This window comes from Phoca vitulina, unplaced genomic scaffold (genome assembly GCF_004348235.1).
Source record: "Phoca vitulina isolate PV1807 unplaced genomic scaffold, GSC_HSeal_1.0 scaffold25, whole genome shotgun sequence".
NCBI classification, from domain to species: domain Eukaryota; kingdom Metazoa; phylum Chordata; class Mammalia; order Carnivora; family Phocidae; genus Phoca; species Phoca vitulina.
This window is the reverse complement of record NW_022589728.1, coordinates 20,381,822-20,406,359: the sequence shown is the minus strand read 5'-3', so window position 1 is coordinate 20,406,359 and position 24,538 is coordinate 20,381,822. Positions and strand designations below refer to the sequence as shown.

Here is a 24,538-nt window from a genome sequence, read left to right as displayed (position 1 = left end):
AGAAGAAACTATCTGTAAAAGATGTCAAGTGAAATACATGGAAACATAATAATAAGTGATAATCTAAGACAGGCCAAGTGGACTAAAAATAAATACGAATCTAGAAGACCTAAATATATAATCAGTCAGGTAGTTCTCATTTAAATGTGTCCAATAGTATACTCCTAGGGTAGAAGTCACACCTTCTCAAACACACATAGAAATTCACATTATTTGATTATGTGTTAGGTTACACACACACAAAAAATCATTAAGTTGCATAAAATAGAAATATTACAAACACTCTGACACAATACAATGAAACAAGAAATTAATAACATTAAAACAACAAGAAAGCCCTTTCACCTGGAAGCTGACAAACATATCTGGGTGAAAAGGAAAATACAAACCTAGAAGTGCAGAATTTAAAAAAATGATAATGAAAACGCTATGTATTAGAACCTATGACGCATAAGGCATGATACTTATGCATCACTTTAAGCATTCTTAGCCTTGAACACTTTTATCATGAAAAATAAATGCATTTTTTTAAAGATTTTATTTATTCATTTGAGACACAGAGATACAGAGAGAGAGAGAGCATGAGCAGGGGGAGAGGCAGAGGGAGAGGGAGAAGCCCGCTCCCTGCTGAGCCAGGAGCCCGATGTGGGGCTCGATCCCAGGACCCTGGGATCATGAGCTGAGCCGAAGGCAGACGCTTAACCATCTGAGCCACCCAGGCGTCCTGAAAAAATAAATGAATTAAACCCCAAACTCAAAAGAGCTGCAGAAAGAACAATGTAAATCAAAAGAAAGCACCAGGAAGGAAATAATAAAAGTGAAAGCAAAAATTAATGAGGTAGAGAACAGAAGAATGACATATCTAACTAATAAATCAAAATCCTGGTTCTTTAAGAAAGTATCAAAACAGACAATCAATCACTAGTTCAGCTACTTGAGAAAAAGGGGAGAAAGTTCACATAACACGAAATAAAAAATGATAAGGGAGAAATAATCATTGAAATCTACAAAATTTAAAACATGAGAGATCACTTTGTAGACCTCAAAGCAAATGAATTAGAAAACCCAGATGAAACAAATAGTTGCCCAGAAAAATAGTTCATTGAAATTGACTTGCGGAGCCTGGGTGGCTCAGGCGTTAAGCATCTGCCTTTGGCTCAGGTCATGATCCCAGGATCCTCCGATCGAGCCCCACATCAGGCTCCCTGCCCAGGGGGAAGCCTGCTCCTCCCTCTCCCACTCCCCCTGCTTGTGTTCCCTCTCTTGCTATGTCTCTCTCTGTTAAGTAAATAAATAAAATCTTAAAAAAGAAAAAAGAAAAAAGAAATTGGCCCAATTGAAAGTTTAGATAAAGCAATTTCCAAAGGGAAAGAAAGGTTATTAAGAAACTACGAAGATGCACCAGGTCCCTTGGTTTCACAGGAAAATTTTACCAAGCCTTCAAAGAGAAGAGAATCTGAATGCTGGACAAACTGTTTTAAAGCATAGAAAATCAAAGAAAATTTTCAAACTCTTTTTATGAAGCAACTATAACATTGTTAGTTGTGGTAGGGAGAAAGATGTCCACATCCTAATCCTAGAAACTGTGGATATGTTACTTTCCATGGCACAAGGGACTTGGCAGATGTGATTTAAATTACGCTGATATGTGGAGATTATTCTGAAGGATCCAGATGGGGCCAGTGTAACCACAAAAGTCTTTAGTTGGGAAAAGGAGGCAGGGGAGTGACAAGATGCGAGCCCAGAAGCCTAGGTCTGAGACACACACATGTGCGTGCACATGCGCACACAGACACATACAGATTGAGATCTGAAGATCCTACACTACCAGCTCTGAAGATGGGGGAAAGGGCCCTGGGCAAGGAATGTAGGGAGCCTCCAGAAGCTGGGAAAGACAAGGAAAGCGATCCTTTTTTAGAGCTCTCGGAAGGAACACAGACGTGCTCACCCCATGATTTTAGCCCAGTAACACCCATTTTTGGACTTCTGACCACTAAAAATAAAAGAATAAATTTGTGTTGTTTAAGACAGTGTGGTGATTTGTTACAGCAGCAATAGAAAACTAATACAATACCTAAAAAGGTAACACTAGTACAAACAAAAAGAAAATTATGGACTGGTATTATTTATTAATATAATACAAAAATCCTAAATAAAATATTACTGAAGAGAATTCAATATTATATTAAGAAAATAACACATGATGACCTAGTGGAATGTATTCCAGGAATGAAAGGTTGGCTCATTCTTAGCAAATCTGTTAATATAATATATCATACTGGAAAATCTATAATAATATAATATAATATAATATAATATAATATAATATAATTGGAATGTAATATATCATATTGGAAGATCTTTGTAATAGAATAGAATAGAATTGAATTGGAATATAATATATCATATTGGAATATATCATATTGGAATATAACATCATATTGGAAAATTGAAAGAGAAAAATTATTTGAGCATCTCCATAGATGCTGAAAAGGCCTTTGACAAATTCAACATTCATTAGTAATAAAAACACTAAAAAAAAAAAATCAATGGCTAGTTCCTTAACATGATGAAGATGTATACAACTTAGTCCTAAACCTCCCTCTCACTTAATGGGGAAATCTGAAAAGCATTTTCACAAAAATCAGGAACAAGGTAACATTGTACTGGAAGTATTAGTTCATTCAGTCCAACAGGAGGGATCAATCAGAGCCAACAAATTAGAAAAGAAGCAAAGCTATCTCTATTCACAAATGTACGACAAGTACAACTGGAAAACCCAAGAGAATCGATGACAAAATTAACTCAAAAGTAGAAATATTTTTTAAAGTAGCAGAATATAAAATTAATATACAGAAATCGATAGCCCTCATATACACAAATGAGAATACAAAGAGGTTTTAATGATGGAGGAAAACCCTATTCACAACAGTAAGAGAGAAGCTAAAATACTTATGAATAAACTTACCAAGAAATGTGCAAAACCTCTAAGAAGTGAGTTTAGAAAGCTCCTGAGAGACCTAGAAATTTACTTAACCAGGTGGAAAGATAGCTTTTGTTCCTGGATAGAAGACTCAGCATCGTAAAGATACAGGTTCTTCCTGATAATCCTTTCAAAAACCAGATAAAGGGCATACGACATAACCAGATAATCTACAAAAGGAAAGTAACATGGCCTTTAAACTTTCAAAAACATGTTCAACTTTACTCATAATAAGAGCAATACAAATCCAAACAATACTGAGATACCCTTTCTTTCTCATTCAATTGGAAAAAAATTTAAAAGCTTGACAGCTGTTGAAAGCAGACACTCATATACTGATGATGGGAATGCAAAACGGTGCAAACCATATGGAGGGAAATTTGGCAGCATTTAATATGTCCATATAGGCATTTACTTTTGACCCAGTAATCCCACAACTAGGAATTTACTCTGAAGATATCTTCAAGAACATGAAACATATTTGCCCAAGGTTCTTTACTGCAGCACAATTTGTAATTGCAAAATATGAGAAGAACTGAAATCTCATACATAAAGGAGTGGCTGAATAAATTACAGTACAGCCACACAGTAGATTACTATGAAGAAGTGAAAAAGAGAATGGGAAGATCTCTATGAACTGATGGAGAGGATAGATTTTAAAGTGACAATAGTAATTTAAGCGAAAAAGAAACCAAGTGTAATACTGTATATATAGTATGCTACCCTTGATGTAAGAAAGTAAGAGAGATCAAATATCACCATCTGCTTACTACTGCAACAAAAACACAGGAAGGTAAAACAGAAACTGATGAGTCTGGTTACCTACAGCGCACGTGTGGGAAGAGCTGGTGGGAAGGACTAACATTTCTCTCCATATGCTTTTGGCAGTTTCGACTTTTGGAACTATGTTAAAGTATTACACACTGAAAAAAGAAAATTACACTACCAGTGATGAGAAAAAATAGACCCGAAAATGGAATACAGATGGAAATAAACAAACCTTGGTCTATTTCAAATGAGTAACATAACCACAATAAAGGAGGAGGTAGCAGGGAGCCAGCCCCAGTAACTCCAAACACAGTGCTATTTTTTTCTCCTTCTAAAGACAGAAGGACCTGCAAAATATCCTGAGCTCTAGTTAGCAGGTTTGTGTTTACAGATGTAGGATCTAGCAATTCGGAACTCGCTTTCTGTGTGCTGTAGCATTTAACAGATGAGTCAATCCTTTGAGGATAATGGGAACTAGACTTCTTAAAGCTGGAAAAGGAAGTTACCACATAGAAACTAGAAGACTAGAATGAATCTTGAGCTGTTGAGTTAGAATTAGAGGTATCAGTATGAACATATGGTTTTTAATATATCTAGATAACTACATCCACACATTCTCTGTATCTATAGAAAGAGGAATGGCTGTCAATACCCTTGCGTGTGTATTTTAGCTCTGTCCACACAAAGGGTCTACATACAAAGATGCCTCTGTAACAATTTTATGCACCTCAAACCCAGATCTTGGGTCCAAATGCCACTCCCCACTTAAAAGGAACTGGGGATCTTTGGGGAAATGGCTGATTCCAGATGTGGGGGAGTGAAACTACAAGGTGAACTTGGAACATAGTTAGGCTTGAAAGCAATGGAGTGCTCAAAAGATGATGGGGACACCCCAAAAGGACATGGAAGCCACCTGAAGGGACACCATTGACTAAAACTGGGATATTTTGATCATCAAAATAAATAATGGTAGCAAAAGGTTTTCCGTGCGATAAAATAAGGATCTATGAATCCTTATTGCTATACATACATATATACATATAAACGAGAAAAGGGCATTTTTTTTCTCTATGGCAGAGTACCACTTAAGAAATGTAGCAAGAATAATGAAGTTGGAAAAAATCATCATTTTGCAGTCATCAAAATGCTTAAGGCAAGAATTATGAATTCCTCAAAAGCTAGTGGATGAATTACTAATTAAAGAAGGAAAAATAGTAATTTTATAGTGGATTAACCTAGCAAACCACATCTGAATCAAGTAATCAAAGGTAAGACCACCAAACAGATGTCATGGATCTCCTTATAAGATATCTCGAGGGATGCCTGGGTGGCTCAGTGGGCTGGGTGTCGGACTTTTGATTTTGGCTCAGGTCATGATCTCAGGGATGTGAGATCGAGCCCCACGGCGGGCTCCACACTCAGCACAAAATCTGCTTGAGATTCTCTCTCTCCCTCTCCCTCTGCCCTTCCCCCACTCTCTCTCAAATAAATAAATAAATAAATAAATATATCTTAAAAAAAAAAAAGATATACCGGAGTGCACACTTCCACGTTTATGGCATTCCTTCAGAAATGCACAGTTTTAGTCCAATCATGAGGAAATATCAGAAAAACCCCAACTGGGGGACATTTTACAGAATAACTGGCCTGTATACTTTAGAATGTCATGAATAGTAATGAAAAGTCGAGGAACTATTCCAGATGGAAAGAGACCTAAAAGACATGACAATTTACTACAATGTGTGATTCCGGATTGGATCCCTGACCAGAAAAACAAAATCCTCTCCAAACCATAAATATGACATTATGGGACAATTGGCAATATTTGAATAAGGACTGTGGACTAGATAATAGACTTGTATCAGTGTTAAATTGCCTGATTTTGGTAAGTGTACAAGAGTTACGTAAGAATGTTTTTGTTCTTGGGAAATATGTACTAAAGCTCTTATATATAAAGATACATGATATCGGCAAATTATAAATGATTCAGGGGAAAAAAAAAAAAAAGAAGTATGTGTGTGTATGTGGAAAAAGAGCCAGAGAACAAGGGAAAACAATAAGGCAAACGGGGTAAAATTTCTTGGAAGTGTTCTTGCAAGTTTTCTGCACATGCACCATTGTATCAAAACATTAAGTCGAAATCCTTGTTAGACATTAGAACTAAATTGTCCGCATTTCCGTCCTGGTTTCTGCCAGCCCTCATCTCACAAAAGGAGCCCTCTTTCTTGGGCCATTCTGAAGTTCTTTATTCAGGGAGCAAACATATGAATAGGTTTGTTCTGAAAAATGAATTTTTGGAATAAAAGTGGATGATTTCAAGTTCCAGGTAATCCTCACCCAACCTGGGAAACAGAAAGGTTGTAAAATCCCTAAGAGAAATTCAAAAGCACACGCAGGTCTCAAGCTGAGTCGCATTTCTTTCTGGATGGCACTTATTTACTTTTAAAAGCATGACCACATAATTAGGGACACCAGGGGTAGCTTAGTCCGTTAAGCTTCAGACTCTCGCTTTGGGCTCAGGTCGTGATCTCAGGGTCATGAGATCAAACCCCGCGTCAGGCTCTGCGCTCAGCAGGGAATCTGCTTGAGATTCTCTCTCCCTCTGCCTCTCCCCCTGCTTCCTCTCCCTGAAAAAAATAAATACATCTTTAAAAACATGACCAGTAATTATGTCCCCCTCTACGCGTGGGTAGCAGAGACCACGTACGCGTGGAACTGTAACTCTCCTGGAGCAGTTCTAATCCACAAGGACTCCTGGTGTCCTACGAAGCAGGAAGAGCAGTTTCTACAGAGACCTGCCTGATGCCTACCGACTTCAGCGGCCTGCCCTGTTCTTACTCCGCACATGGCCTCTGACGTAGCGTCACCAAAACGGTGGCGTTTCCTGAAAACACCAGGCTCTCTCCCTCCTCAGCACTGGCATTTATTCCTAGAATGTGCTTCCCTGCCTCAGCATCTGAGCCGGCGCTCAGCCTTCAAAATGAAATTTGAGCATCACTCCCTCCACAATTTCCTGGCCCTCTTCTTCCCGTCCTCGGGTTTCCTCAGCACGGTGGGAGGCCCTCCGTTACAGCCCCCACCTCTAGATGATTCTGGGTACTTGTGCTCAACAGCAAACTTTGACTTTCACCGGGCTAGGTGTCTCTCATTTCAAGGGGCAAACAAGAGGTCAGTCAGAAGCCTTGTAATTCCGTTGATCGCTGCTCACTGGAGGGATGTTTTCGTTGACATGGCTATATTCCCCTCCCAGGTTTCAGTTCTGAGGGCAATCATTTGATTTTCAAAATTGAGAGAGCCTCAGCAGAGTATCTGCACTAACATATCCATTCCTTTCTCATAAGCCCTTCCATGTTTTTCTGTGTCCCCTTTGAATGTTTTTCTGAAGGCACAGGGATTCCAATATTTGGGACCAAAGCGGTGTGCCTTGTGCGTGACATCCAGGCTGCTTGAAACACAGCATGTTTTAGACTGAAATGGAATTTGCTTTCAGAGACTCTGAATTCGGTGTCCTGTAAAATAACTAAAAGCCAATCAATCGTAAATACCTTTTTATTTGTTATGCATAGAAGATTTCTAGCGCACTAATTTTATTGAATTGCAAGAACACCTATTTATTTCACAAATACAAGACTATGAATGTTCAGCTAAGAAGGCAGTGTAGAACTATAAATAGTAAGTTATGTCATCTATCTATAGATGAATAACTTTGTATAGTCAATGGCTGATTAAAAGCGCATACCTGCTTATGGGGGCAAATGCACATAATTTTCCCTCTTTCTTAATATTTCATTATTTTAAAAAGCCCACTAATTTTATTACCCATTAATGTGAATGTAAATGTCCTTCAAAATTCTGGGGTTCTTTGATATTTCTCTCACTATTCAACTTTATTACCAAACATCGTTCATAGAATAATATACATTCAGGGCTTACATGTGCTAAGCACTTTTCAGATATCAGCTCGTGTAATCCTTATGTATTATTATGTATATGTATATGATCACCTTTTTACAGATGAGAAAATGAAGTTAGAAGGTTAAATTGTTCGAGAGAATCAGCACAGTATGGAGATTAAAAGCACACGCTAGCTTCAGACTCCTTGGGTAGGTACTCCATCACTTATCAGCTATATAATCTTGGGAAAATTACTTGGTCTATCTGTGACTCAATTTTCTCATCAATTAAATGGGGCTAACAGTGCTGCCCTTATAAAGTTACTGTGACGGTTAAGTGATTTAACATATGTAAAGTACTTAGGAGAGTGTGGGAACAATGTAAGTCAGGTAATACTGCTAGAAATTGTCCCCAAATTGGGAGGCAATGGAGCCAGACCTTGTGACTAACCCCACCCACAAAACTGTCCTCACAACTATGTATGTCGCCTAATCTGATCGACCCAAATCCTCTCATATTATTTCTCACAGTTTATAACACTCTTGAATATCTCCCTATTGCATTCAGGATAAAGATCCAATCTTCTGACAGAGTCTGCAACCAGGGTGACCAAATTGTCTAGATTGCCTGGGATGATCCCAGTTTATGTCTGTTGGACTTGCATCCTCTTCCATGTAGCATTTGTCCAGAATTTTTGGAATTTTAGTTTAGAAAATCATTTTTAAATACAATTATTTCATAAATCCACTGATCAAGTCATTGGTTAGCAAATACAGGTATCAAATTTAGATAATTTTAATTATTTTTACTACCCCTTCCAGGTGGAAATATCCTTGTTTGGAAGACAAATTCTGTGGGTCACGCTATATATAACACTCTTCATGAAAACAGCGCTGTTGACCCCTTCTGCTTATCCCACAATTCCCTTCCTTGTTCTTACTTTAAATTGATCACAATCCCCCCAAATGAATCTTGCCTTTGAAAAAAACACTCTCTTCTAGTTGGACTGGTTTTCTTCCTTCAATATCCTATTCTAGATCATGCTAGGGTTGCCTTCCACATGCAGCATTAAATGCCGCATCCCTGGGAAGCTTCCCAGGATTCCCTGGGGTTGGGTTAGGGACCCCACAAGGCTCTTATAGCGTCATGTCTTTCCCTGTCAGAGCACTTTGTTTTCTGTGTTGTAATGATAATACTTGCTACGTTCTCCTAGAAGGCAGTGGCTTGCACAGAGGTGGCCATGTAGATTCTTTCCTTCTTTAGTTATTGAATGGATGAAAGAGATTAATTTCTCCCCCTCTCATCTTCCTCTCAATTTTGAAGCTGATTACAGGTAAATTTCACTCCTCAGTTTGGAGGGAAGGGTCTTCAAGTCCTGCAACATGTTTGTTTCTTCTTCTATGGTACAAGAAACAAGGCACTGGAAGTAGAATCACTACTGGAAAAGTAAGACCAAATTCTGAGAATTCTTTGGGAGCTTAGATGAATCCTGACTTGTCCCTGCCCCTGATTCTGACCAGCATAGCCACGGGTGTGTGAAAAAAAACTTACCCACCAGTTGGCATGGCCTGTCTAGCAGAGCCGGCTGGATTTCAGTGCCTGCATCCCACACAGTGGCCCTGCCTCTGACCCACACCCTAACAACTCTGACCCTCAGTCCTCTGTTACTTGAGGAGGCTGGTCCCTTTAACCCCAATCCCTGACTTGACCCAACTCCTGGTCAAGCATCTTTTTTTTTTTTTTTTTTTAAAGATTTTATTTATTTATTTGACAGAGAGAGAGACAGCGAGAGAGGGAACACAAGCAGGGGGAGTGGGAGAGGGAGAAGCAGGCTTCCCGCTGAGCAGGGAGCCCGATGCGGGGCTCGATCCCAGGACCCTGGGATCATGACCTGAGCCGAAGGCAGACACTTAACGACTGAGCCACCCAGGTGCCCCTCTGGTCAAGCATCTTAAACAGAAAAGTCCAACGGGGCTAGCAAGGCAGCTTACGAATAAAATGCACTTGGACAGTGATGCATGTCAATTATTTTTCAACAGAACTGGAAAGAAATATGGAGAGAAAAAATCAATAAAATGGAGTTCTGAGATGTGACAGAGAGAAGAGAACCAGGTGAAGCTTCGTTAAAGTAACACAGAGCAGGGCAGTGGAGGTTGGGTTCTGTCCTTCACGAAGTCCAGGCAGTTCAGAAAAAAGACTGAACTCTGGATTACCAAAGAGTGATGAACGAGATGGCGGTGGTGCTGATGAGTATCTCTTTTTGTGTCTCTTATAAAATATAGGAACATTCTTTGGAATTATGATGTCACTATTCCCTTTCAAGTACTCTTTCCTTCATGTTAACGTTTTGCATCCCATGTACACCTTACTAATAAGACTCATCGTTACTGGGGCTTCCATTCTCATCTACTTACTAAGCAAGGCAGGACTTGAACCCAAGGCAGACTGGCTACTAATCAGGCTCTAACACACAGCTAGCTCACCTACATCCATCTGCAAGGCATGAGCTGTTGCCCCAGGGGAGATGAATCAAAACATGCAAAAGCAAGGTGCGCAGAAGCGTGGCTGCTGAGGGCGAAGCACAGTGTGGCCTGCTGGTCTCCAGGGTGTGGCACCCCAGGGTCCAGGGAGCAGCCAGCGCGAGGCCACCCAGAACCCCCCGTCTGCCCCACACAGCCGCTGGACGCACCCCATGCCTGCCAGGAGCATTTCCGGGACATCAAAGGGCAGCAACGTCAGTTTTCCTAAGCAATGGGAAAAATAAACACCCCCTCAACCTGTTGATCCCATTCTATTTTGCAACACAGAAATGACTGCTTTCAACTCGAGCCAAAAATGATCTCCTGAGTCATGGGGGTTACTTTCTGAGCGGTGCCCTTAGTCTCTGCTTGTCCTAACTGGAAAATGACCGGGCTGAGTCCGCCGAGCCTCTCAGGGGGCCTCGCCTCAGGCACCGGCCACAGCCCCGTCAAGAAATAAAATAAATAACGAAGTTGAACAAGGAACAGGCTTGCTTTTCGAAGCCCATTTAAACAAATCTAAAGATGAATTTTTCAAAACCCACAAAATGGAAGGCAGTTAAAGCTATTATGTAGTCAATCAAGCAAGGTGAATGCTTCTGAAACACTCAGCTGAATTCTCAAATTTCAAATTCTTCAGGTTTGGTCGCTAACCAGTTTTCTCAAAGTCCTTTATAATGGAATTTTATGATTAAAAATGCATTTGATTAGTTTTCCAAAAAAAAAAAAAAAAAAAAAAAATCAGAATCTTCTTGAAGAATGCGGGCTTCTGAGGAAGCCTGTCAGGAGTGCCGTCACTGGAGGGCCGCGTACCCGCAGACACCATCTGGAGACGGGCTTTTCAGCAGTTCCACGCAGACAGTGGCTTGTTTGACATCTGTCCCCTTTCAGTCCACCGGGACACCGCGAGCAGGTGAGGCCACGTCAAGCACCGCTTTTGGGTATCCCGAGAGTCCCCGGGTGTGACAGGTGGACACTCTCTCAGTAACCCTGTTTCATGATTTCCCACCTGCAGCGTGGCGACCCGCTGAAAGTCAGCTTGCTCCCTGCCTTACAAAACGGTGGGACCCCAAAATGCCAGTCATTCTGAGTTATAGAGTATCCTCAGATTTGTCCTTTGGTAAAGAATTCCGGGGGGGGGGAAGGAGGAAGGCGACAGGTAACACTCTGTCACCTTCACACACAGCCACGTTCTCAGACAGGCGACCCATCAATAACGAGTCACCAAGGCTGTGACAAAGGACCTGACGGGTGATGGATTTAGTGGTGGTGGCAGGGAAGGGAGAAGGAGGAGTCCCAGATGTCTGCCACTTATTTATGACCGGAGAGCGGTTCCACATCCCTCATCTCAAAGTTGTCTGGGGATGACTAGATGGAGAAGAGCTCTCTGACTCAGCTTTTAAGTCTTAAGTCGCCCGTTCATAGCCTTTTACCTCCAGGACAGGGAGTAAAAGAAAGCTCGACTGAAAATCCCTTCGCTGTAAAATTGAGTGCATCATAAAATAACTGTAAAGTCAATATTTAGTGTTAGGTCCGTTTAAAGTGTCACACTTTGGAAAGGTCTTAATGTGGCCCCTGGGGGGCAGGCGAAGGAGTGCCTGTGTGTGGGATATTACCTCGTCAGCCCATATCCCGGGTGAGACCAGCTTAAGAGTGGGTTCTTCTGCTCTGTCCTATGTGTGCTGGGGGTGATGTGGGGTCGGGGTGGGGGCAGAGCCAGGAAAGGAAAGAAGACAGAGAGAAGAGAAAAAGAAGAGATACATACATGGTTATTAAGGATCCTCAAAAGCCCAGCTTTCTTTGTTTTGTTAGTTGTTTACATCTCCCCTCCCCCCACCCCTCACCTTTCCAGTTGTTTAGCTTCTGGTCAGACCAGTGAGCTGCCCTGGTAAAGGGGGAATCTGAGACTAGAGCTCAGGAGGCTGGAGGGGAGGCGGTGGGGCAGACAGGGTGCCCTGGCATGGCACCAAGGAAGTCCATGTTCCTTTGATGGATTCATCAGCGAGGGTGCCGACACGTCGTGCCTCAGTTTCCCCACCGTAGAGGTGGTAAGGTCAGTCCCCTTCTGTCCCACACGGCACGTTTCTGACAAACCCACCTGAGGTCTACGCTCAGAGTGGAAAATTATCAAGGGCTGACGATGCCAGGTGTGTGGGTGCCCACCTCCAGAACACGAAGAGAGAGGGGGGATGGGTGGGGGTCGGAGGAAACCAGATGGCTGGGCTGAGGCCTGTTTATGAAGTTTGGGTGTGTCAGGCGGTATCGTCTCTGTGCTAACGCAAGGACCTCTCTGTCCCCGACCCCAGCGCCTTCTCCTCACCAACCACCACCCTGCAGAGCCTTCTGAATCCTTATCACTGCTGCTTTTCCCCACCCAAGTCAATTAAGGACTCTTAACAAGGAAGCACCTATTTCCTCCAACTTCAGCTTCAGAATGCTCTTGAAATTCCCATTACTCCTTTTGGGTCTTTGACATTATATTTCATAAAAATCTCGAACTAGTTTCCATGAAGCCTCTCCAGCAAATCAACGTGTAAGCACCACAAGGGAAATCATTCTCCCAACCTCTCCCCAGGGCTCCCAAAGGTCATTCTGGGTTTTTTTTTTTTCCCCTTTCACATCATTCCATGCTTAAAAGCATCATCTAATGAGCAAACACACATGGAGTAAATGCTCTGAGAGACATCCTGCGGTGACAGTCAGCTGATTTAAAGCAAAATGACAGATCTGCAACCAAGGACACAATCTGGAGGAGAATGCTGTTAGCACATGCATGCACCCCACACTATGCTCTGTGCAACATGGTGAGAAACGGAAATTAGTTGAAATGGCTGGATCATGCAATTATTGGGAAAAGAAGCTGCGGGGGGAGAATAAAAAAGTGTGAATACCTGTGTAGGTCATAGCTTCCTCCATCTTTATTTCCTGATATAGGAAAATACAAGAGTAATTTATGTTAGCTTTAGAACTCATAAAACCATTCACTACGTGGTTTTCCATGCACAACATCTAAATCCTAGAAAGAAATAGATTGTGTTAAATACAGACAGTGCCGGAGTCCCACAGAGCTTTTCTAGTAGACAGGTTCAAAATGAGGATTGAAAGCTATAAATAAAAAGGTCTGAGATAAAATGCAGAAGAGTTCATTTGAAACACGAGTGCAATGGGAAAGGAGGAGAGCCCATTTAAGAGCAGGAAGAGAAGTCCTTCCAGTCAGTCTCAGTACAGTGTTGGTTATTTTGAGACAAGACACTTGGGAAAAAAAAAGGGCCAATGATCATCTCCCTGAGGAATCGTCTAGAAGGTGGAGAGGACTACTTTGGGCCGAACAGCAATCACGAGCTCCCCCTGGTGTGTCATCCCAAGAGACTGTCAGACTTCTCTGGGCAGTTACGTCATCACCTGTAAGAGAGCGAGGTCTTTTGGGGGAGAAATGTCTGGGTGTAATATTTCTAGTGTTTCTAGTAACTGGTTTAATTTCTAGGCCTTATTGGGCTTCCTCCCCCCCCCCCTTTTTGGTGTGTGGAGGGCTAAGATTTGAGGAAAAGCTCAAACAGAGAAGCAAGATAATCTGAAAAGATTTGAGCTGAGTGGGGTTGTCAGACTGGACTTTTCTGCGGGCCATTCATCTGAGTAAGGTGTTAACTGAGAAGTGTTGGCTGATAGCTGTGAGGTGACCCCTCTCACAGGGTTTATAACTTCTTATGGGACCTTTGCTGCTCGAAAGCCTCAGGACCCTACAATGGTGGAAATGACAGGTGGCGGATGTTGATCCTTTGGGAATGGGCCCCCCTTCCAGTCACATGACCCAGTGCCGGTGATGCCGGTGATGCCGGCTCTGCCAGGGACCCTGAGACACCGGCTTTAAGGATGCTGAGAAAACCCAGCTGCACACAAGGGGTTCCTGCCGAGCGCTCCCCACTGCTGGGGAGTCCCGCTCTTTGCCCTTCTGGGGTTGGCAGCCTCTGCTGCTGCCCATGCCCTCGCCAGAGCTAGCTCTTTCTCCTTCATCTGTGGACTGCTGGCATTTACAGTTCTACCGGAATTAGGAGAAACTCAGTATTCTCAGCAACTAGGAAAGGGCAGGGACAGACTGAAAAGAACTGCGGCCCTATGAACCAAAGGAGAGATAAGTTAGTTTAACGCGGCAGCCCGGGGAGGGAACATTTGGCTGACTCCATGTGGGCCCTCTAATGCTTGTTAGAGCCCAAGACAGTGCATTACTCAAGTATCTCTAGTTTCAGAGGGGAAATCCTGGTAAAAGAAATCTAATTGCCTGTGTCCTGGGCAGGGATCCCCCTGGGGCAGCTCCCAACTGTGATAAGCAGAAACAGGGCATTGGGTGTTTCCGTCCAAATTCACCTAAAAATGTGAGGATATCCCGGTTTACCTAGAGTCTATATTATGCCTCTTGGCAGTGATGACAAATAAATCCCCCATGCTTTCGTCCCACCTGCCAGTGGATGCTTCATTCAGGAAGCTTTACTAGTAGAACAAACGTGTGGGAGAAACTGAAATAAAATGCTCACCAAATCTTTGGGCGCGTTAGCTTTTTCATTAATGCTCCCAGAGGTAAACTTTGAGAACACATTATGTTCAGAACTGCCTGGAAAGTCTCCCCTGTAAGTATCCTAAACTCTGTGCGTCTATGCCTAGAGACGTTTCACAGGCAGAAAACTCGACATAAAGAATTTCCCAGGAAATCCAGGAATCCCCCCCGCCCGGCCCTTACCAACTTCCAGGCCCTTCGGTCTTGGGTTGCACTGTTTGTATCCTTGACAGCTCCTGAGCTCCATGAGTTGTACGTGTAGCTGATTCAAAATGCCCCGTTCCACCGTGTGCACTGTGTTTGTGAGCTGCGGACCAAGAGGCCAGGACGGGAAAGGTAAGCTCAGGTTCTGGCTAGTTTATTGTCAACAAACTTCATTACACGAAAATGCATCGACTTACCTGATAAGGATCTGTATTCATATCAAAATACTCCAAAAAGCCAGTGGCGAACTCACAGAAAAGAAAATTATGCGTCTCGTTAACCGTCCGCAAACACCAGTAGGTGTTGTTGTTAGAACTCGTGCAGGCACAGAAAGATCCCACTGTTGGTAAAAACAGAACAACGAAATGAAAAGAATGAAAAAGCAAAAAATGGAGGCAGGCTAGCCATTCTACCATTTCCTTATCTTTATACTGAAAAGGGCACATTTTCTGTCTTGTAACTACTATGTGGTTGGATGTTAAAAAATTATGTTTTCCCCCATCTAAACAATTTGCTGTGGGAAGAGGTGGAAAATGGGAAAAACAGTGGCAATCTATGATCGTGAATACAGACTGAAGGCCAAGGTGAAGTTTTAGGCACATTAGTTTGTCCCCCACCGTCAGGCAGGGTCTCTGAAATAGGGCGAGTGAGTGGAGAATAGGAAGGAAATGATCAGAACTTGTATCTCTGGTTATTCTTACCTTTTCTTAAAAAAGGAAAAAAATAGTTGCATAGTACAGAGATGGACCTGGTGCCCTTGCTTGTTCTCTGTGTCATGGCCACACCTCAAAAATGGTGCACAGAAAGAGGGGATTATTTGTGATCTTTGTAGCAACTTTTTTTTTTAAGATTTATTTATTTGCGAGATGGCGCACACGCACGCGCGCGCGTCACGGGGGGGCAGAGGAGAGGGAGAGAGAATCTCAAGCAGACTCCACGCTGAGCGCAGACCCCGACTCAGGGCTCAATCTCACGACCCTGAGATCACAACCTGAGCCGAAACCAAGAGTTGGACGCTTAACTGACTGTGCCCACCCAGATGCCCCAACAATGTTTTAACATGAAATGGGCTATGACCATGTACATGTTTTGTACCATGCAGAGGTTCACTGGTTAACTGGTGGAAAGTATATAAAACAGACGTCAAATTAAAACAAAACAAAACAGACTACCTGACCTTCTTTTATAGAAAGGCAGTTTCCAAATTTGTTGACCTTTCTTGCAATGATAATTGACTTTTAAAAATGTGCTGCCTAGCAAATATTTTTAAAACAATTGGGATAGGCACACTTAATGAGCATTCAATGTTCATTATGTACTTTGCAGGTATTAACTCATTTCATCCTTAAAAGAACCTTAGAGACAGAAATTATGTTATTCCATTTTACAGATGGGAAAAATGAGGCACAGAGAGGTTAAGTAATTTATCCAAGGTCACACAGCTGACGAGTGGCAGCCTTAGGGGTCTGGCTAGAGGGTACACTCTCTCTCTTTTTTTAAAAGATTTTATTTATTTATTTGAGAGAGAGAATGAGCGAGAGAGAGAGAGAACACAAGCAGGGAAGGGCAAAGGGAGAGGAGAAGCAGACTACCTGATGAGCAGGGATCCTGATGACAGACTCAATCCCAGGACCCTGGGATCATGACCTGAGCTGAAAGCAGACGCTTAACCAACTGAGCCACCAAGGTGCCCCTAGAGGGTATACTCTTAACCACTACATGCTACTTAACCCCCATCCAGTACTTTTTTTTTTAAGATTTTATTTATTTATTTGAGAGAGAGAGAGTGAGAAAAAGAGAGAGAGAAAGAAGGAGAAGCAGACTTTCTGCTGAGCAGGGAGCCCACCTCGGGGCTTGATCCCAGGACCCTGGGATCACGACCTGAGCTGCAGACGCTTAACTGACTGAGCCACCGAGGTGCCCCCCCATCTAGTATTAAATACACTATCCCCTTAAGCTGAAAAAGATGTTTTAAACAATGAATGAGAAATGATTTTTTCAAATTTTGTTTTAATAGAGTTTTTAGAGCATAAAATGGTTCACAACAAAACTGGGAAGACACAGAGAATTTCTAGAGACTACCCCATCTCCACAGATGCCCAACCTTCCCCACTATCAATATCCCTCACAACAGTAATGCATCTGCAACAGTTGATGAACCTATATTGACACATCATCACCCAAAGTCTATAGCCTACATTAGGGTTTGCTCTTGGTATTGTATGTTCTATGGGCTTTGCCAAATGTATAATGCCATGTATCCACCAGTATAGTGTCATACAAAGTAGTTTCACTGCCCTAAAGATCCGCTTTGCTCCATCTATTCATCCTTGCCCCACAGAAACGATATTTCAGATTGTTGTGTTTCCTGTGCCCCAGCCCAGAACTTGGTGGGGAATGGACCCCCGCAACCTGAATGATCCTCAGAGATCCTCACGCCCCAGTTTAGGGAACGAGATTAAAAGTTAAATGCTATGAGTTTAAGAGTTTACTTGGCCTAGATGTGGCTGGAAATGAAAATGCAAACTTGGACACTGAAATCAAAAAGCATCAGAATGGAAAGATAAAACAAAAGTCCTCAGAGATAGGTCGCAAAACTCCAAGAATGGCCTTGGGTTCCTGGAGTCTCCAAATCCCATTTTGAGAAACACTGACCCAGGTGATATCCTGGGATCTTTTCAATGGAAGATTTGTAGTTTTAGCTACTCGGGATGGTAAGCCTTCAATCAGATGATGTGTCACAAAAATTTAGGGCACTATTCCTAGATAACCTCAGTTAATACTTTGCATAGGCCACCAAAGCACATGTAAGTGTGAATTTTAAAAACGTACAATCGTTGGGGTGCCTGGGTGACTCAGTTGGCTAAGTGTCCAGCTCTTGATTTTGGCTCAGGTCATGATTTCAAGGTCCTGGGATCGAGCCCTGCATTGGGCTCTGTGCTGGGTATGGAGCCTGCTTAAGATTCTCTCTCTCCCTCTCCCTCTGCCCTCCCCCCCAACCCCTCCTTGTGCGCTCTCTCTCCAAAAAAAAAAAAAAGTGCACAATTGTTATTATTCCATATCATCAGCAATTCCATGTAAAACTGTATGTTTTGGGGTGCCTGGGTGGCTCAGTCATTAAGCATCTGCCTTCGGCTCAGGTCGTGATCCCAGAGTCCTGGGATCGAGCCCCACATCGGGCTCCCTGCTCCAAGGGGAGTCTGCTTCTCCTCTCCCACTCCCCCTGCTTGTGTTCACTCTCTCGCTGTCTTTCTCTCTGTCAAATAAATAAAATCTTTTTAAAAAAAATAAATAAAACCGCATATTTTGTAGAGTCCCTATTCTTTTGTGAGCACGGTGCTAGGACTAAAGGGGACTGAGAATTAGAATACAGCCCCCGCATCGAAGCGGTTTTCACTTCCCTTTATTACACTTAGAGCATGACATGAAATAAAGCAGAAACAAAATCTATTCGAGGCAAGATTGTTCATCCATTTATTTAGTTATTTAGTAATAGATATAACTAAACCCCGTCTTATTGGGTAGGAACTTTGCCAGGAGCTTGGGCAGTATGTGAAATAACACCATCAGGAGAAACACCTAGGGTGAGCTTGGCATTTTCAAATAAAATACGAAAACAAATTTCCAAAGAAAACTGTAATTTTTGGCAAGATCATTCTAGTTGCCAGTACAGAAAATAGTACGATGCTCTCTCCTCTTGAATCATTCTAGATCCCTGGTTTCACGCTGCTGAAGCCCTAGTCTTAGTAACTGTAGTGTGAGTTGCTGTCTCCCCATATGGCGGCAGTTACGGCAACTCAGATGAGGTGGCAGATGTTAACTGAACTTATTGTGCTCATCACGTCGCAATACACAGAAGTCAGGTCATTATGCGGTACACCTTGAACTTACACAGTGCTGTGTGTCAACTATATCTCAATAAAACTGGGAAAAATATATTTTTTTAAAGATTTTATTTATTTATGTATTTATTTAGAGAGCACGAGTGGGGGGAGGGGCAGAGGCAGAGGGAGAGTCTCCGCGCTGAGTGAGGAGCTTCATGTGGGGCTCGATCTCACAACCCTGAGATCGTGACCCGAGCCGAAACCAAGAGTCGACGCTTAACCCACTAAGCCACGCAGGCACCCCAAAACTGGGAAAAATATTTCTAAAACAAAACACCCCACAAACCAAAACCACACAATACTTACAGTTCCAGAATGGGGCCGTCTGCCAGTGGTTGTTGTCGTGGGTGAAGCAGGTGAGGCCAGGGAGGCTGCATTCCTCCCCCTTCCTCTGGCGTTTCTTCTCCTTCCTCTCTTTCTTCCTCCTACGGTTCTCCTTGAAAAGCTGCAGCTTGCTGTCTACTTCTTGAGCAGCTTCCCTGTTCCAACAGAAGGGATGTGTTCATGGTCAGAAAGCACTTTCCCAATGAAAAATATTATCGTTGTTACGAATCTCACACAAATAGGCAGACACACAATAATAGATGACTTATTTTTCACAGAGGGGCTTGAACTATAATTGGCAAGAGTGAAGACAAACTCATGAAGTGACAAAACTCTCTTAGAATTTTACTGAGCCTGGAAAGATCAACATTTTCTTCCTTATTTACATGGAAACACTGGTGGAAATAAATGTCAACATGAATCCATGGATCCCGCTAGCCACAGCATTTGGACAAATGGCTTAACTCCGTGGGGACTCGGTACTCATCAGCCATAAAGTCAATGGTTAGCAGGATTAGATGACTTGGAAAGAATTTCCTTTTGTTATTATTTTGTTTTTTCCATAAAGGGCTCAACTTTTGTCAAGGCTCAATACTAAATCCCTTTCACATGCCAATTTTACTGTTATCTTAAAAATATGTGTATTTCTCCCAACGTTCAGTATTCAGCACGATTGCAGACTACTCTATGGAACACACCAACCTAATCAAGACAGTCCCATTTCCCAATCACTGTTCACAAAAAGCAGTGCATAGAATAAAATCCAGTTACCATCCCATACATCGACAGAAAACACACGTAGAATTAGAGCAGAACTCCTCGTGGCTCCCCCTCAAAGGATTCCAAAAGCATCCCCATAGTCTCTTGACAAGGTGCGGGCTTTGTTATCAACTTCTTGAGCTCTGTGCCCTCCTGGCTAAATCTCCTTGCTTGGAAGCAGCACCACTTGGAAGACAGGGGTCCCTACTACGTGTCAGAAGTGCCCAGTGGACAGTCCTCCACTTCCAGCAAATGCGGAAGAGACTCACTTACTTGAATGGGTGGAGATGACTCTTCACCTTCTCTTGCTTTTTTACACCTTTTTCTTTATTATAATAGCTACGGGCAAGAAGATTGAAAAGTGAGTCTTCGTAGTCTCACATTCGATCAGACAGTTCATATTATTTTATTTTTAAAGATTTTATTTATTTATTTGAGAGAGAGTGAGAGAGAGAGCACAAATGGAGAGAGGGGCAGAGGGAGAGGCAGGCTCCCTGCTGATCAGGGAGCCCGATGCTGAGTCTGATTCCAGGACCCTGGGATCATGACCTGAGCTGAAGGCAGATGCTTAACCAACTGAGCCACCCAGGCGCCCTGACAATTCACTTTATAAACAGAAAGAAGAACAGAAGGCAAGTGATTAACTATCTTAGCTTAATGGGGATTTTTAACCTTCACCTTAGGTTTAGGACATACTTCATTTGACCAAGAGTTTAGGTCATTCCAGTATATGATAACAAATTCAGTTTACTAAGCTTTCTGTCGGTATAAGAGAGAAACAAGCCCAGTGCTTATCCCCGGAGCTTGTGGAAACACGAGTTTGGAAGTAAGACCGCGAGGTGGCCGCACGCTCACCTCTGTTTGCTACAAGCACATTCCTCTGGCTTTCTCCTTTTTAGGTGTCCTCTCACTTCTCTTAAATTCTTAATTTTGTCTTGCAAGGCTTCAATCTGGAAGACACGTATTTGAACAAAGACATTTGAAGATCAGGATTTCCTACGCCGGGTGCCCCTCTTTTCACCTTGTTTTCTGTCTTCCGTAATTCCAGCTATTCTGCTGAGAAGATAATTAACTTGGAAACAAACTGGGCACAGAGTATGTCTACCACGATGCTCCTGCTGATGTGCTATACGTAAACATTAACAGATGCCTCACTTACAACTGGATCATTTGCTCAGGGAGATTTCAACAGGTCTTCGAGCCAATCCCCGCTATTTTCTCACACCCTATTTTGTTTTCAGGCAGGTCGATCACGACATCCCCAGGGAAAGATAAATATCTTGCTACGCTATTTTTCATGTAATTGTCATTGTAAAAAAAAATGAAGTGGACACACAGCTAGCCCCACCAGTCACCAGGGGGCTGGCGCGCCGAGCTTGCATTTGGAATACACCTTCCAGTCACGCAGCCGTTGCTAACCTCTTTATCGATGTATGCCTTGTGGTCCTTCCAGGCTCTGGCCGATTGATACAGTTCTCTCTCACAGTGGATTGTATCATTCGGAAGAATAAAGCACCTGCAAAAACAAACAAACCAAAAACGTTAGAAATAGGTTTATATGCTAATATTTGTTTTAAACCCATTAGAAATAGCAAAGGGAACATAATTGCCTTCTAAACTCTTAATTTGGAGGCAAACAGTAGTTTGAAGCTGAACCATAGACAAGGAAGGATACGTGGGAATGTCTCTTGGCCACCCGGCTGGGGTAAGGATGGTGTCAGAGAGAGACCCTTACTAAGATTCCATTTCATAGCAACGTTTAATATTCACGTCCCCAGGAACAGCTACCACCAGAAAACTCTAGTGTTGAGAGTCTCATCAACTACTGTAGGGGAAATGGAAGTTTCCACAGTTATAATGGAAGTAAGTTGTCTGATTAGAGCAATGCAGTTAGGAGGGGTTATTTATCCCATTCGTTTTGTTACAAAGAGCCTGCCTCAAGTACCCCATTCAGTTTGAAGCAAAGAAACAGCCCTAGGGATAGAGAAAAGTTGGGATAAAGGGTCGATCGATACTGAAAGAGACACAAATCCTGATCTAAGTCTCCTAGTGTGTAACTCTAACAACTATAGTTGACCTTGGAACGACAGGCTGGAACCGCATGGGGTCACATATAGGCAGATTTTTTTTTTTTTTGGATAAACACAGTCCAGTACTGTATACATATTTTCTCTTCTCTTATGGTTTTCTTAATAACACTGTTTCTCGAACTTACTTTATTGTAAGAATAAGTATATGATATGTATATAAAATATGTGTTAATTGACGGTTTATGTTATCGCTAAGGCTTCTGGTCAGCTGTAGGACCCTAGTAGTTAAGTTTCTGGGGAGTCCAACATTATACGTGGATTTTCAACTGTGGGGGTGGGGGAAGGGTCTGTGTCCCCAACCCCTGCCTTGTTCAAGGTCAACTGTACAGGCACGGAAAGACCAGTCCCAAAGATAAAAATCCTGCCAGAGGTCATGATACCAGGTCTCCCCAAAGTGAAAGAATGAGAGAGAGGAAAAAACCTTGCTAATAAATTCAGAAAGAAAATTTTTCTCTATCAAGAGAGTAACTGGATTTTGGAAGGAAATGGAGAACCAAGGTGGGTCATTACAGCTGTGGGATAATCGCCTCCTTCCCTGTCTCCGTGACTCCCGAGGCCCTCCGTGCTCTCTGGGATCTGCCCATGTTACTTAGGTGTTTCTGCATCTTATGTCCATTTCCAACACATCCCACCTCTCTGGAAGCTTCTCCAGGACCTGCAGTCTTTCCTTGGGCTACAAGTGTACAACTGCTCTGAGCCTCTACAGTGACAGTCATGGTTTCCATCTGTTCCCTAGACTCCCACAAAAGTAACTGTTCAAGGGTGGACCTCCACGCCTGCTAAGTTAAGATGTGACAGAACCGGGGCCCCTGGGTGGCTCAGTCATTAAGCGTCTGCCTTCGGCTCAGGTCATGATCCCAGGGTCCTGGGATCGAGCCTGCATCGGGCTCCCTGCTCTGCGGGCAGCCTGCTTCTCCCTCTCCCACTCCTCCTGCTTGTGTTCCCTCTCTCGCTGTGTCTCTCTCTGTCAAATAAATAAATAAAATCTTTAAAAGAAAACACAAACATGTGACAGAACCACTCTAGCTAAATTCCCAGCTGATCAGCCTTCATGTGAAACTCAACCCAAAGCATGTGTCCAAATGTACGGCTGTTTGGACTCCCCCTAGCTTCTTTAAATCCCAGTTGTTCTGTAGGCCAGCCTCTGGACCCTGTACGGCCGAGCGATATCACTTTTGATAAAGAAGCAAAACAGGGATAATGGGGAAGGGGGCATGACTGGGAATTCAGCCCCCGTGAACACCTAAAGCCTTCCTACTTGTGAGTCACTCGGACGGAGGTGGGCAGGCCCAGGGCATTGTCTCTGTCTGCCAGCATCACGTCCCCGTCGCCGGCAGCCTGGGCACCTCCAGGCCTCCTGTGGCCCTCATCATGGCGCTTGGCAATGTTTCTCGGTCGCAACACTTGCAATTCCTCGTCTTCCAGGTTTATGTCATATATTTGGCCTTCAAATTCGACTGACAAGGAACGTGTTTGCCGGGTATGGACAAATCTGGGCTTGTACTCTGGAAATAAGGGAAGACACATTAATATGGACGTCCAGGTGTAGTTTAGGAGGGAGGAAAGGCACCACCTGGCTCAGTGAGCATTCTGGGAAGGGCAAGCAGTTTAAACTGCATTGTGGAGGGGCATCGGGGAACTGCGGGCAGCCCACTGGGATTCACGTTGGGAGGGCTGGGCTCTTCTTTGAGCTTGGGTGCTGCATAGCAGCGTGGTGGACGGCATGCTCCCCTGGGCCTCAGCCCTTTGTCCCTCCAGTGGGGGGGACGTCTGGGGGACTCTAAGTTCCTTTCCACTCACAGCAGGCTGTGAACTTCCATACTGCATTTTCAACATGAACTGCTAAGGCAGTTTGTTTGGATAAAACTATATTCCCAATTATGGAATTAATCATAATAGTGACTATCACTGATTGGGCTTTTGCTATGTATTATTCACCTCATACTTATCTCTAATCCACAATCTTGGAAGCCCTGTATTATTATAATAAATCCTTATATTAAAAAAACTTATTAGATAGTCAGAACAGGCTCATAAATTTGGTGTGATGATTCTTAAGGATGGGAAAACTGACGCTCTGAAAGCCACCTACATTTTGCAAGGTTATGGCGCCAACAGCTGTGGGAACTAGGACTCTAATCTACCAGATTCTAAAGGCTGCTGTCTTTCCACAACACTGGGCTGCTTTTTTAAAAGGGTAAATGCTCTCGATACCTTCTATTTGTACAAAGAATAGAGAAAAATTAAATTTTGCAAATGCTTTTTATCAGCCAGCTGACTTTTAATATCTGGCAGATGGAGGGCAATGCCAGGGGGAGGCCAGCATGTTTTCTGGTCACCGTAGACCATGCTCAAGGCTCATAGTGTGTTAGGCAAGAGCTTTAATGTGCAAACCTTGGCCCCTCCTTATCAGAAGCATTTTGGCTCCGAGGGGGCACACTCACGGGGCCTTTTTTCTCCAGCCTGCTGCTAAAATAGGAAGAAGGGGAGCACCCAAGCCGTGGAATCAGAATCGCGCTCGCCACGGGATCCCGCTCTGATAGCAGTTTCCAGAAGAGGAAACG

The 24,538-nt window shown here is 43.1% G+C and overlaps 1 protein-coding gene across 8 annotated transcripts in view; it reads right to left on the bottom strand.

The window, feature by feature from the left end:
• Positions 1-24,538, bottom strand: part of SULF1 (sulfatase 1) — a 176,208-nt gene that overhangs the window by 4,520 nt on the left and 147,150 nt on the right. For 5 of the 8 annotated variants that reach the window (XM_032421530.1, XM_032421532.1, XM_032421529.1 and 2 more), the window contains 7 exons: positions 23,233-23,479; positions 21,304-21,400; positions 20,740-20,834; positions 20,158-20,223; positions 19,108-19,280; positions 15,115-15,257; positions 14,897-15,020 (listed from right to left, as the gene is read on the bottom strand). In XM_032421530.1, coding sequence (XP_032277421.1) covers positions 14,897-15,020; positions 15,115-15,257; positions 19,108-19,280; positions 20,158-20,223; positions 20,740-20,834; positions 21,304-21,400; positions 23,233-23,479 — 945 coding nt within the window. Of the gene's footprint in view, positions 1-11,780; positions 11,847-13,055; positions 13,090-14,896; positions 15,021-15,114; positions 15,258-19,107; positions 19,281-20,157; positions 20,224-20,739; positions 20,835-21,303; positions 21,401-23,232; positions 23,480-24,538 lie in introns of all 8 variants that reach the window. The other 3 variants (XM_032421535.1, XM_032421536.1, XM_032421534.1) reach the window with 3 other exon arrangements.